The 15,059-nt window shown below is 41.9% G+C and overlaps 1 protein-coding gene across 1 annotated transcript in view; it reads left to right on the top strand.

Moving 5' to 3' along the window:
- Positions 1-6,366: 6,366 nt before the first annotated feature.
- Positions 6,367-15,059, top strand: part of BARX2 (BARX homeobox 2) — a 40,654-nt gene continuing 31,961 nt past the window's right edge. The window contains exon 1 of the mRNA XM_081333688.1: positions 6,367-6,663. Coding sequence (XP_081189814.1) covers positions 6,474-6,663 — 190 coding nt within the window. The 5' untranslated portion in view covers positions 6,367-6,473. The remainder of the gene's footprint in view (positions 6,664-15,059) is intronic.

Below are 15,059 nucleotides of genomic sequence, written 5' to 3'. Positions count from 1 at the left end.
ATCCTTCTGTCTGATAATGTTGTTTCCCTTTCCCACCCACCCCCGCCCCTCCCCTCTAGTTTTCGCCGTGCTCAACAGCTTTGTTGTATTCAGAGAAGGGATAGTTAACTTAGAAGGAAGCGTGTACCGTATGCAGACAGGAAAAATAACGAGGTGAAATAATCTCCGTCAAACCCGGGGCCAAATGAAAAGGTGTCTGGATTGTTTCCCTTCTATCTCTGATTTAAAAAATGACGTTAAAATTATTTTTTTCATCGAAAGTTAAAACCGATTCTGTCGGCTGGACGTGCCTTCCAAGCAAGCACAAAATCAGCCCCCCTCCCCTTTCCCCCCCCCTCCAAGTCGGAGAAAAGGTGGTTAGAAGGAGTTGGGATTTTAACACGCCCTATATTTCGGGAGAATGACGTTTTGGGGAAAGACCTCGATAAAAGAGAGAAGGTCTTGGCACTGAGCCTTCGTCCGCCGGATCTTTGATCAGTTGCCCGTAGGGCGAAGACTTTCAGCACAATTCCAAGAAAAAGAAGAAGGGGAAGGAAGAAAAAAAAACCACAACACAATCCCCTTGCACAAACTTCCCCGTGCCTCGTTCTAGCTTCGTTTCAGCTGTCATTTGAGAAAACAGCAGCTCTTCTTTAATGGCGTTCTTTCTGTTCGTCTTAAGTATTTATATTCTTGCAGAAATTCTCATTTCCCGGTTCGGGGTTGTTGTTGTTGTTGTTGTTGTGTTTTTTTTTCCAGTTTACGGGAGAGTCCCGTTGTCTGAATCTCCGTTTCGGCTTCTGAAGTTCATTCTCCCTTTCTTTCAAAATGAAAAGAAGCCAGAATGCCAGCCAGGATTCGCTATCATCCGGGGAAGCGAATCCTGTCCCTATTTCTACTTGGTTTGGTTTGAATCGGGGAGAGGGAACAAGGCGCAAAATAATATTTTCCTGGTGCTCCCTTTCATTGGAAAATTCGTGGTGGTTGACTTGAGAAAGAAAAATAAATCATAAAAATAGGGACTGAAAGGAAGAAAAACTCACGATAGATAGATAGATAGATAGATAGATAGATAGATAGATAGATAGATAGATAGATAGATAGATAGATAGATAGATAGATAGATAGATAGATAGATAGATAGATAGATAGCCCGGCGTTCGTTCCCTAAGTTACACAGGATCTTATCCCTTTTCTCTCAAAAGCATCTAGTGCGGCTTTAGAATGGCATTCTACCCTGCATTTATTTTTTATTTTATTTTATTTTAATTCCATTTATATCCCGCCCTTCTCCGAAGACTCAGGGCGGCTTACAAGCTTAGCCTTCATTCTATGTATATGCCTGCTTATTAGGGCATTTAATAGTACTGGTTTCAATGAATCTGCGGTTCGAAGAGGAACTGGAATGTTTACAGGCACATTATGAATCCCGCTTTGTTACCGTTGGCTGCAAGTTTTAAGGCAGGTGTTCTTTTAAAACGAATCTTTAAAGGGGGGAGGGGGAATCCCCAGCGGCTGCTTCTGAAGCGAGGAACGGTGCGCACTTCGCTTTCCCAGGGAATAAATCCCATCGAGGTCAATGGGAGTTGTTCTCGAAGAATGTTGCAATTCCTTTTCCCCCTGGGTGGTGTGCTGTGGCTTTTCTTGGCCGTGTTGGGTCATTTGCAACCGCCTTGGCTGAATTGCACACCCGCAAAGCGGACACAAATACGCCAGACAGGGGCCGTTCGGTCTCTGCTGTGTGGCTTTGGGTTTGTGCAGCCGGGTGAATATTGTGTCTGGAAGGTTTGCGTCTTTCCCTCTCTTTCTGATATACAACGGGCACATACACCAATGCCCAAAAACCTTTGGGAGAAACAGGATCCATCCGACGGTTGCCTCTCTCTGGCGCTTCTTCCCCGATTTATTTTTGAATTGACTTCAGACCGTTATTCCTAACTGCCGTAAATGGCTGTGCTTTATTTATTATTATTATTATTATTATTATTATTATTATTATTATTATTATTATTATTATTATTATTGTTGTTGTTGTTGTTGTTGTTGTTGTTGTTGTTGTTGTTGTTGATGATGATTTAATCTACAGTTTGATTCACAAGCTGGGACTAGTGAAAACTTAAAAGTTCAAGTCCTAACCAAGGACCTAAGAGCTGTTAAGAGAGCGTCTAAGTGATATATAGGCCGTTCCAAGTGAGGTGTTTTTTTTGCAATGTCATAATCTTCAGGTCTAATAAATTCAAAATTTCCATTTATCCAGGCAGCCCATTGGGTATTGCTCCGCTGATCAATCAACCATTGATTTCTTCCTGAACAATCGCTCAACTTGAACGGGCAAATCGCGATATTTCGTTCTTGTTTTTTTTTCCCCCTAGCTGTTTTTCTTCAACTCCTGCATCAGATCAATGAACCAGATTTTTTTTCTTTTCTTTTTTTCTTTTCTTTCCCACGATAGTGATATCAGGCGTGTTGTGGGCCAGATGTCCCAAAGTTATCGGTCTGTCTGTTTGGATCCCGAAGTTATCATTTCCACTTCGTTATCTCTCGCCTTCTGATTTAATTGTAGGAAAGTTTATAAACTCAATTCCTTCACGCCAAGATTTCAGGCTAACTAAGCAAATTCTGGGAGGAGCAGAATTACATAAGCAGCAAAATAAGTAACGAACAGGCAGATATCCCTCCGGTTCAGCAGGAAACTAAGAAAACGAAGGAGGGAGGGGCACGGCTTCCTTGTCCTTCGCCCGAGTGCAAAGTCAAGTCTATTGTAGGGACTCCCCCGCGAATGATACGTAGTTGCTCCCTAAATGTGGGTTACCGAAGGAGAAAGCGGTCTTCGGTTGCTTTAGCACGGTGGGGGCGGGGGTGGTGGTGGAATGAAATGAATTATAGATATATGCAGGTAGAGATATATACCGGTAGATATGGAAATGTTATAAGATAGGAAAGCTTAATTTTGTTTTTATCCACACGGAATAAAATACTATTCACGCAGCCATCTATCCACTCTGGTGGGGGTGGGGAGGATTTAAAACAACCTATATATTTTTTTTTTCGTTTGCTTGGCTTTTCATCCTGGAGAGCAGAGGGGTAGTTTTCTGACGGCGAGGGGTTTTAAAAAGTTTTCGATAGAAAAATGCAACAGGAAGGAAGAGCGAACGAGCCTGGGGGCTGCTAAGCAGGAGAACAGAGTTAAGGATCAAAGAAGCGAGAGCGAGTTTCTGAACGAGTGAGGAAGAAGGGGAGGTGGGAGGGGTGGGATAGGGGAAAAAAACCCACTCAAGATGAGAACAGCTGAAAAAGCTCCGTCTTCTGGGGCAAAATGGTTGGGGAAAATAACTGCAGCTCGCTAGTGCAAGGCGTGGAATGGGAGAGAGAGAGAGAGAGAGAGAGAGAGAGAGAGAGAGAGAGAGAGAGAGAGAGAGAGAGAGAGAGAGAGAGAGAGAGAGAGAGAGAGAGAGAGAGAGAGAGAGAGAGAGAGAGAGAGAGAGAGAGAGAGAGAGAGAGAGAGAGAGAGAGAGACACCCGGGGCGCGAGAGATCTGGGGTTTGGGGTTTTCTTCGCGGTGGTTTCTTCCCGCGCGTGGTCAGGAACGTGGTGGGGTGCGGGGAAATTCGCGAGCTTCTACCCGGAGGAGGTGGAGGAGAGATAGAGGAGGAAGGAAGGAAGGAAGGTTGACATCGTCCCTAAAAACTCCAGGGTGCTCTTGAAAAAGATTCGTCGGGTAGAATTGTCCGTGGCCGCAGTTGATGGGGGACCCCATGTGTACCCTCGCCAGCCTTTTCATCCAAGCCAGCGCAGTCTGACCGCGGAAACAGCCCGGGAATAACTGGAAGAGGGATTCGCTTTTCCTCCCAGGTTCGCGATTACCGGACTGTTACTTTGCAGGTCATATATAGGGGAGGGGGGAATGGTTCCTGGTCCTGGGCTGCTACGTGAGGGAGCTGCGCCCCTAAACAACTTCCCCTCCCAGGATTTTGGGACATTTGTAAAACTCCCGGATCCGAAGCCCCTGCAACAGGCGGGAGAGGCGCGCTCCCGGAGGCGCACCGTCAAAAAGCTCGTTCCGGGCAACCAGCCGAGAGCCGAGGAAAGGATTTGTATTGAAGCCTGTGACGATTCGGCTTCACCTGCCTGCGGCTCCAGAAGGAGAGAAGGCATTTTGATATTGGCTGAATCGGCTACAGGGGCCCTTTCCCCCAAAGGAAGGGCGCTGTCTGCGCGGGAGCGAGCGAAGGCGTGGATGGATCGCATTTCAGGCCGGTTTTGCACCTCGCAGCTCCCGCGTGGACATGGGAAATGCAGGAGAAGAGCGCTGAAAATGTATACTAAAACCAATAAAAAAAGCAGATGATAGATGATAGATAGATAGATAGATAGATAGATAGATAGATAGATAGATAGATAGATAGATAGATAGATAGATAGATAGATAGATAGATAGATGATATAGATAGATAGATACATAAATGATAGATGATGATGATGATGATGATGATAGATAGATAGATAGATAGATAGATAGATAGATAGATAGATAGATAGATAGATAGATGATAGATAGATAGATAGATAGATAGATAGATAGATAGATAGATAGAGATGGATGATATATAGAGAGAGAGAGATAGTAATAGTTAGATTAGATGGATGAGAGAGAGACAGAGACAGAGACAGAGAGAGAGAGAGAGAGAGAGAGAGAGAGAGAGAGAGAGAGAGAGAGAGAGAGAGAGAGAGAGAGAGAGAGAGAGAGAGAGAGAGAGAGAGAGAGAGATGCATCAGTGTATTCTTTATGGCTCTCCAGTTTCCTATGAAGCCGAACAAAATTTAGGCTGGTATGGCAAATTTTCTGAACTTGAGTCTCTCTTGATCGCAGGCCGATGGGAGTCCACGTTCAGTATCCTGAATCGGCAAAGAGTTGGGTCGTTGGATCAGTCAGTGGGTGGGGAAAACTTTCTCGTTTCATTTAGGCGTCCAAGTCGGGCCCTCCGAACTCAGCAAGCAGACAGGTGTGGGGTTGCGCCTGGGCCTCCCTTGAGACCATTTCACACCAAAGCCTATTTACCCGAGAGCCCATTGTAGCTTATAGGAGCCTTTTAGAACCAGTCTCTCTCTCTCTCTCTCTCTCTCTCTCTCTCTCTCTCTCTCTCTCTCTCTCTCTCTCTCTCTCTCTCTCTCTCTCTCTCTCTGTGTGTGTGTTTGTGTGTTTGTGTGTTTGTGTCTGTGTTTGTACAATGCTACAAAGTACTGTAGTTATCCGGTAGGGCATCGTTAAGAACAAAGAATGGGATGTTTCCATTACAAACACAACTTTCATTGTATTCAGAGACTATTTCGTGCTCCGGCCAAGGTTAGCTTCTTTTAGAGGACTCGGCCTGAAGGCCCACGCCACAACGCCTTTCCCCGCCATTCCTACAAATCTCCCGTCTTTTAGTTTATAATGCTGACCCGCGCACGTTTGCTGAGAAGCGAATATTAACCGGCCCGCCCAAAAAGCACTGAAGCGGGACCGGACTACAGTCAGGGCACCTGTTAATCCAGGGCACCCTGGATCTACCTCGGTTAGGGCAGGACCCCGCGTTGAGCTTCACCCGGGGGTTAGGGTTCCTCTGCTTTTCCCTTTGGGGAAGCAGGGGATGCACCCCCAGAAGGCAGACCGGGCTGTTTTCAGCGCTATCGCCTATTTGTGGCTTAGCTTAATTCGGATTCTGCTCCTTTTTGGAACCAACCACCGAAGTCCCCCCAGGACTTCCCGAGGGGCAACTTTTAAGTCTCCAAAGGAGTGTTAAAAGTTCGTTTCTGTTTCTTCCAACTTCTGCTGCAAAAGCGGGAGGGAGGATGCTAAAAGAGGCGGGGAGGTGAATCCTCTCTTACACACAACACACACATACACACACACACCAGCGCAGCCAAGCCTAACCCCAACCCCTGGGCCTTCTTCCAGCTGGAGGAGGGAAGCGAAGCCTATCCACACCTCGGCTGCTTAAAATAGAGCGATGACTCGCTCTCCCGCACAGCCCGCGGTCGAACAATGGGGTCGCTGCGGAAGATAGGCGCGCTTGATTGACAGCTGGGGTGTTCTGAGCAGGGCCGGGTGCGCGGCTCTCTCCGCGGCTTATATAGAGGCTGGAGGTGGGGAAGGCAGGAGGAGGGTGCGGCTGGCAGGCAAAGGAGGCAGGCAAGGAGGCGAGCAAGCAAGCAAGCAAGCCTGCAAGCAGGCAGGCAGGCAGGCAGGCAGGCAGGCAGGCAGACAAGCAAGCAAGCAAGCAAGCAAGGCAGACAGGCAGTCAGTCAGTCAAGGAAGTCGGGCAGAGAGTGAACTCTACGAGGGAGGCAGGCAGGCAGGCAGGCAGGCAGGCAGGCAGGCAGGCAGTCACTGGATCCCGGCGGCCGCCCGCTCAGCCGCCCCGCGCCCACTTTCCCTTCGGTTTCCTTCTCCTTCGCTCACCTTCCGGGGCTCCGCGGTGCCCCCACCCCACGAGCTTTCCCCCCCCCCCGCCATGCACTGCCAAGGCGGGCTCCGGCTGCCTTCTCCCGGGCAGCAGCTGAAAGCAGCCAGGCGGCGCTACAAGACCTTCATGATCGACGAGATCCTCTCCAAGGAGACCTGCGATTACTTCGAGAAGCTCTCGCTCTACTCCGTCTGCCCCTCGCTGGTCGTGAGACCCAAAGCTTTGCACTCCTGCACCGGTAAGAGGCGAGGGGAGGGGAGGAAGGGAAGCTTGGCTTTCCCCACTCGAGAAGGGCAAAACTTTGGGGTAGGACAGCCCGGCTGCGGGGCTTGGATCCTGCCTCGGGGGTCCAGGCAAAGGAAACTTAACGATGGATGTAGACCTCTCTCCTTCCTTCCTTCCTTCCTTCCTTCCTTCCTTCCTTCCTTCCTTCCTTCCTTCCTTCCTTCCTTTCTCTTTCCATCCTTTGATTCCTTTCTCTTTCCTTTCTCCTTTCTTTTCCTTCCTTCCTGTCCTTTCTCCTTCCTTCCTTCCTTCCTTCCTTCCTTCCTTCCTTCCTTCCTTCCTTCCTTCCTTCCTTCCTTCCTTCCTTCCGTTCCTTTCTCTGTCTCTACAAAATGTTTGCCAAAGAAGACGCAAATCCCTTCCCTTAGAAATACGTTTTCAGGGCAACTCTTGCTATTGAACGTCAACAACGTTTGTGGCCTTCCAAGCAATGGGGGCTTCTACGGGGAAAGTGACACACACAGCACTTGTGATATTACTTGTCCAGCTGTACACCACTGAGAACCAAAGCAGGTGTGGGGGACACCGACTTACCTGAAATTGGTATTCAGTGTGTTGCAGGCATCCTGCTTTGAATTTTACCGGGGGCAAAAGAGAGTTTCACACACACACACACACACCACTTTCTCTAAGTGGGATTTAAGATTGTGCCAAGGAGTTGGGATCAGCAGCTGGGGAGATTATTGGTTTTGGAGAAAGTGTCAGTTGCTCTCCACCCCCATCCCAGTCCCGAAACTAAGATCCAAGTGTAAGAAGGAGCTTTAGAAATCAACCTCTGACTAGGGCAGATCAATCAAGGAAATAATTCCCAATAATGCTGTTTCTCAAATGCCTGGCAAGCAAATGTTTCCCAATTGTCACTTACCCTGTTATATCTCCTATGACTTCAAAGGCACAAAGTGGCAATTGTCTGTATCCTCTCTTCATCTGTCTTTCCTTTTTGACAGGCAAGCAACTGTCCTCTGGATCCAAAATGGACCCAGAAATAATACCCAGGTTGGGGGGGTGTTAGAGAAGGGAGGTGAATTGGATAAATGCTTCCAAGTACTCTTAGGAGCTCAGGTCTTCAGATGGAGTTGCTTACAATACATTGCAGTTACTTACTACATGCACTTGTCTTCCAAAGTTGAGTTCCTATGACAAGGGGGGGGGGCTACCCAAGAGTCCAAGATTAAGTCACCCTGCTCTGTGATTATACAAAGGACAGCAAATACGATTGGTTGTAATTCGTGGGTGTTGTGAGCTTGGGGCTAAAATAGGGAGAATTGTTTTGTCTATATGGAGATTCTCCGTCATCCAGATCACGGCTTTCTCAAAGGTGCTTTCATAAAAGGCAACTGGACCAGATTTGTTTTTGCTTGGAGACCTTTTGCTTCTCATCCAAGAAGCTTCTTCACTTCAGAACTGAAGAAGCTTCTTGTTTTGTTTTCATTTCCTTCCCATAAAATAGTCAGCTTTCCCAGTTTTTTTTTTTAAAAAAACAGTTACAGATCTTGGCGAAAATGATGAGAGAGTTTTGGATTAGACCGGAACAGGCAGGAATAAGTTAGCGCTTTGGCTTAGTCTAGTCCTTGCAAAGTGATCTTCATTAAATCTTTCCTTTTCCAATCCTAAGGAAAAACTAGATCTCTCTACCTGTGATTCCGAAGTAGGACCTCTAGCATGTTTCTCCTGTAGCTGTTTGCAAAGAGTCGCTTATCTTTCTTCAAAAGTTGATGCACCGATTCTACTACTTGCCATATTAATATTGCCTTGTGGCTGGATTTTGTTCAGGTTGAGCCACACAGAAATGCTTTTTTTTTTTTTTAGCTTTGAAGCTTATTAGAATGACAAATCAATAAAACTTGAGTTCAGGTATGCCACTAAGCCACTTTGCTAAATCAACCCCAAATTGTTGGGTTTTAAGACATAAACCACAAGGAGTGTGTCCACACATTCCTCCAAGCCTAAATCAAGGAAACCATCCTATGTCTTAACATTATGTGTGAATTCAACCTTTTGCCCAGCTTAATTCGGTTTGCAGAGTTAATGTCAGGTTAAAATAAAGAAACACTTTGTTGCTTTGAAAGACCCGTGGGATTTCTGTACAATAAATAAAGTGTCCCATTGTCTTTAGGATGTAATCCAATTCCAAAATGATTGCAATTTATTTCCTTGTTAGGAAATAAGATTAACTGTAATAGAAACTGTTTAGTTGCAATGTTCACAGGTCTTGCAAGCACTGGGTGTAAGGATTGAACAGTTGACATGCCTATGATTTAAATGTGAAGTAAACCCACTAATACTTTATACAACTACTAAACTGGAAGACCCAGTTTGCTTAAAACTTCGGGGAAAATATATTTCTTTTAACATGGCCACTCAGGCCAATTTCTCCACACTTTCCTAATATATTGCATTGGGAAATATTCTGTCCCTGAAAATCAGTGAGCATGTAATCAGTGAATCAGAAAATATTTTAATCCATTTTCCCTTCCCTTTGGGACAATGTGGCCAGAAATGAGAATCTGTTCAAAAAAGTGTATTGATTTTAATTGAACCGAAAATCATACTAGTCCCAATTCGATCAAAGGAGAATTTTTTGCAATTGTTAGCCTACTAAGGTTGTGTTTAGAAATAATTTAACATTGACTGTGGCACGCTCAAAAGGTTTTCATACAGAATCCCCTTAACAATTGTATAAATTTTACCAAGTAGCAAACAGACCTGTTGTGTAATAACTATTTTAGGATGGGGAAAAGTTATGTAATTTGTTTAGCCAATCAAGTGCAACACATTGGCACAGTGTAACATTTTGAAATAAGCCCTGTTTGCTTTAAATATCTGAAGTCTTACACTCACCTGTTCTACTCTGTAAAATCAAGGGCAGAACTGGCAGTGAAACTTCGATCATTAAAATTAGTATTTTTTTTAATCCCATTTTAATAGAACAGGTGTTCTCCTGCTTCCAAAATAAAAGATTGCACTGAAATTTAATGGTGTGCATGTTGCTTTTAACCATAACATTTCAAAGAAAGTTATGACATTTTCAGATTTCATTCTTGGGCATCTTACTTTGATGCTACTACTTGTGCTAAAAACCGAAATCATTAAATTCCTCTCAAAAAAAGCCAAGAATTAGAAATTGGGTGTGGTTCTTTCATAAAGCACCCTGTGTGTAGATTAAGTGTGTTATCATTAAAGCAGATCTCAATAAACCACATTGATCATAACATGAGTGGCAAAACATTTTCATGACAAATAGTGTTTAAAATGAAAGCAGAAAGTTATTGGATAGGGATTCTTTTGGAAGGCGTATCTCTTTTGGGCTTTAATTTAAATCTATCTACTCCCATCTGATAAGGAAGTGTTGTTTGTAAAATACTCCTAGATTTCAATCTCATGTATTAAAAAGATGTAAGTTTCACCAAATTCAGGGTCACTTATGTTTGAGACAATTAGTGTAAAATTTAGCTAAAAGGTTTCCAACTGCCCCCTGCCAGATTCCCGTCTTTTGGGAATCACTAGACCCATTCTCTAAAAAATAATTGGATTCCATATAGTCTGGCAAAACATGCCATGTAGGAACACAGTGTGTAATTAATTGAAATGTTAGGGAAGTGCTTAAAGGCATTGACAGAGTAATTCCACTTTACAATTGCCTTATTACAATGTTATATTGTGATTCATATTTTATATCAATTTCCCCCTCACTTTTCATTCAAGCCAAGAATTTATAACCACAAATCGCTTATTATGAACTCAAAGGCAATTGCTATTAATTTGCATTTGCTCATATCCTGATCTTTGAGAGATTCCCATAAAGTGAAAGACAGTCAGAAATAAAATAAAAGTCCCATTAAAATAGATCAGTAATCTGTTAGAAGTTACAAGTTAAATTGCATACATAACTCTCAAACTACCTTGCATGCATTTAAATAAAACAAACAAGATCTGCCCTAACAAGCAGGCATATACATAGAATGAAGGCTACTGCTAAGCTTGTAAGCCGCCCTGAGTCTTTGGAGAAGGGCGGGATATAAATGTAATAAAAAATAAAATAAATAAAATTTCAAAGCTCTTTGAAAGTTGTAATTCTTCATATGTTTTATTGGGAATGACTGCTGAACACAGAATGATTTATTTTTGAGTAAATTTTCACTATGGAAATACCTCTCGATCTGTATTGTATGAAAGATTGGTACATTCAGGTATTTTCAAGAAGGAAATAAAAGTCTGCTCAGAGTCAGCTGGAGAAGCCTATAAATCCTGTGAATAATAATAATAATAAAGACAGCTATTGTAATTTGCTGCTACTTTACTCATAAACTTCCAGTGAATCAGCATATTTACAGCAGAATGATATGAGAATGTGGAATTAATTTTAAAAAGGTATTTTCCTATTTCAAAGACTTATCTTGATTATTATTAATTTGTATTGGAAAAAAATGGCTGGAGGCTGTTCTCTCTTAATTTTTCGAACAGCTCATAACCAAATGTGGTGATTCAGTAGCTAGTCATACACCATTCAGTTGCAAAAACTCGTATACAATATTTACTCACAGCACTAAATCAGAATTCCTCAACAGTGGAATTCCTGTGATCACAATTATTTCTTCCAGAAAGTTACTCTGGATTATGATAACAGGTTGACTCACGGTGGGAACATAATTATTTCTGCATTAAGAGGTTTTTTTTTAATTAAAATAAGAACACAGACAGAAAGTGGCTTTCTTTCCTTGCCCTGAATTTAATAGTTCAAACTTCAGGTGCACAACTACTCACGGAAGGAAAACCAGCTGCTGATTAAGAACATGAAACTGATTTATAAATATGAGTAAAATATATACAGCCTTTTGTAACTACAGCCAAACTGCGATTTAAACACTGTCTTGTTTCAGCCTGTCAGTGCCTCAGTGAGAAGCAGGGTGCATTGAGAAATTCAGCATGAGGGTAACTATTATTAATAATACATGTCATTAATAACAATATGCTCTTTAAGACAAACATCTTATAATGGCTTCCCTGCTTCCAGTTGAACCTACCGTACTTATTTTAAAATCTTTCATCCGTGACAGGAGCAAGGCAAAGGAAGACAGTGCCGTATTACTCTCTTTAAGCATGACCACTCTTAATTGAAACCATGTAAAATTTACCCAGATATTGTACCCAAGGCAGTTTCCAAAATGCTTAGAATAATAATCTTCATGATGAATTGCTTCATCTTCACAGCTGTTCTAAAGGACAGACTTTTCTCATGTTGGCAGTCAAATCTTAGTATTTGTGTTGGCTGAAACTTGCCAACAATCTTTGTTTCATCTTAGAGCACATGGTTGGTAAAGCAAAATATGACTTTCCAACATAACTAGCAGACCTTTAAGATATAGACCAGCCCAGCAATATCCCTTTCTGACTCAACTGATATCTGAATACCAGATGACCAAGTCAGACAATTTTACTCATGCAATTGATTCCTCCCATTCTCATGCTTTCTCTTCAAGGCTTACTGTTGATAAAGGAATGCCATCAAGCTCACAGTTAAATTGACTGTAATAAATACTGTCCTACTCATGCTTCTAGCTTAAAGAGGACTAAATCAGGCAAAACAAATGCAGACTGTAGGAGTCAAAGGAGGAGGGGGTGGGGAATTCCTGAAAAGTTCAAAATAGGGTAAATTATGTTTTATTTAATTCAATAACCCATTACAAAAACAGACAGAAATGCACAATGGTTATAGGTTTAAGGGTCCATAAAGCACATTGGGAGCAAAATCTGGAAGTAAATTGGTTGGTCTCTTCTGATTTTGAATTTATCAGTGGCGAAAACAGTTTTAACTCAGCCATTGAAAAGCTCCAATGTTCAGATCAAAGAAAGTTGCTTAATCATGAAAATGAACAATTTGACTGCTTTTGGCTGAAGGAGAAACGCACGTTATTAGCTAAGAAGTGGCCACTGAGGGTTGTTCTCAAAATATATGTAAGATATAGGTGACCACAAACTTCTTTTTTTCCCTTTAAATCAGTCTATAGAAGACCTGAGTTAATTTATTGTAAATGGTTATTTTTGTAAAAAGTAAATAAATCATAAACCACTTTGCAATTGTCTTGGAATGCATGAACTGCACAATTGTGCTTATCAACAATACATTGTTCTAGGAAATGGATCTTTAGAATGCCAGGTGTTGTGACAACCAACTTAAAAAATGGTCGATTATGTAAGAATTGCATGCGTTTTCTTGAGCCACATGATAGATAATCCTTAATCCAACCCAGAAGTTCTTTTTTATTTATTTTTTATTTATTTTTTTTTAGTGGGGAGGGTTGTTGCATTGTTGTTGTTTTAACTAGAACAATATAGCAAGGTTAGAGCTGTTGAGACAAGTTCATTCAAAACAGTGGAATCTTTCTGTAGGGATGAGTTTATGAGATCCCAATATCAATAGCAAGATTTCCTGATTTGCACTGATAGCTTAATTAGAACATCTTTCCAAAGAACTTAGAGCTTGTACTAACCAAATTCATCTCCAGATTAGGTTTCTTTTTTTATTAGAGTTTTTTTTTAAAAAAAAATTACAATACATATCCCCAAAACCCACCCACCCCATACCACCCCCCTTCTCCCCCCACTTCCCAGAGCTGAATACAGGGTTATAGATATAATAATCATATTCTAACTAAAATTATCCATTATAAAATTAACCAAATTCATAATGTGCTTTAACTCCCCTTTAACATAGATACATTCAAATTATTAAAAACATAATAATAATAACTTAAACAAAAATATAATCAATACTAATACTAAAATTAATAACAATATCCCTCTAAAATCTACTCATAAGCTAAGTGGAACTTTTTAGTCCCAATCTCCAGATTAGGTTTCAATCTCTGAATATTACCTTTGGAACCATATTGACCCGAATTGTTGTTTACCTTGTTAAAAGCCAACTGATTTAACATCGCACTTCCTTAATTTTGCTTTCCTTTTGATATTCATTTGATGCTGATTTTGTGAAACAGCCCTTTTCGTCATGGATTTTGCCACAATGTTTCAACAAAGGAGTGGCACTTTCGCTGAAAACACAAGACATTCTGGAGCTCGTAAAGATAGAATTAACAATTTAAATATATATATATATTTAATATTTAATATTTAAAACCAGATGACGTGGGGCTTAGATAAGTTAATGTGGCCAGGAACAGGCTCACGACATTTCCCTAAATGGGACAATGTTCTCTCTGTACAAACTGACGTGGGTAGGTAGAACAATAATAACAGGTCAGCAATTCCCACTATCCATGAAGTTAGCAGACTAGTTTGTGGACCCCTCATAAACTTAGTATACTTTTTCAACACCTTATAGCGAATTCGCCATTCTGTCTGGTGGTCCTCTTGTTGCACACACAGATGCTGCATTGTGGCGTGACTAGAATATGCAACTGTTACAATTAAAAAAACAACCTAGCTTGCATATGTTAGCAGAGCTTAGAGTACCCTTTTGTTCTGCCTAACCAGAAAATCAACCGCACCGTTCCTCATCTCATAGCAGCCCTGTCTTGCAGTTGCCTATAGCAAGGGATGTTGGGAGATGTAGTTTACACATGAAATACCCATGATATAAATCAGGGCTCTTCAAACCTGGCCCTTTTATGATTTGGCTGGTGGAGGAATTCTGGGAGTTGAAGTCCACAAGTCATAAAAGGGCCAAGTTTGAAGACCCCTGATATAAATAAAGAACTAATTACCCCAGAATTGTAACACCATCTATATCAGAGGTACAAAACCAGAAGTTTGTCAGAGCTACCTGTTGACCCTGACAGCATTGGAGGGGTTAGGGTTAGGCCGCACCCCAAATTGCCACACAATGGAGAATTTTAATAACATTTAATAATTTAATAAGTGCATGGGAAGTAGTTTTACTTCCTGCATTTTATTTATTGCCATTTTAATTACATGTCACTTAAACCATTTAAAATTAAATTTCTTCCTGGACACACCCACTTTTTGGCAGGTTGGTTCCAAGATTATTTTAGGCCCGAAGAAAAGTTGCACACTCCAGATTTAATAATAGGATCAACACTTTAATGCTATCTCTCCTATCGGCTACAAATTGTAATGTAATCTTGGATCTGGATGAGGTTGAATGAAGCCACTGCATTGGGCAACTCGAGTGCAATGCTCATTCGTGTACAGGGAGAAGATAACTCTTGGGTGACTGGCATCTCATATATATATATATATATCAATTGTGTATTATTTCCAATTGCGTTTGCAACCATCAGGGTCACTTTGTCAAATGGAGTCTCATAATAAGAAATGTCAGTGTATTGTTTCATTAGGGCTATGCAAATAGTTGTATAATGTTGGAAA

Source organism: Vipera berus (genome assembly GCF_964194415.1).
Source record: "Vipera berus genome assembly, chromosome: 8".
Taxonomy (NCBI): Eukaryota; Metazoa; Chordata; class Lepidosauria; order Squamata; family Viperidae; genus Vipera; species Vipera berus.
Note: the sequence above shows the minus strand (reverse complement) of the source record. Positions and strands in the feature narration are given on the sequence as shown.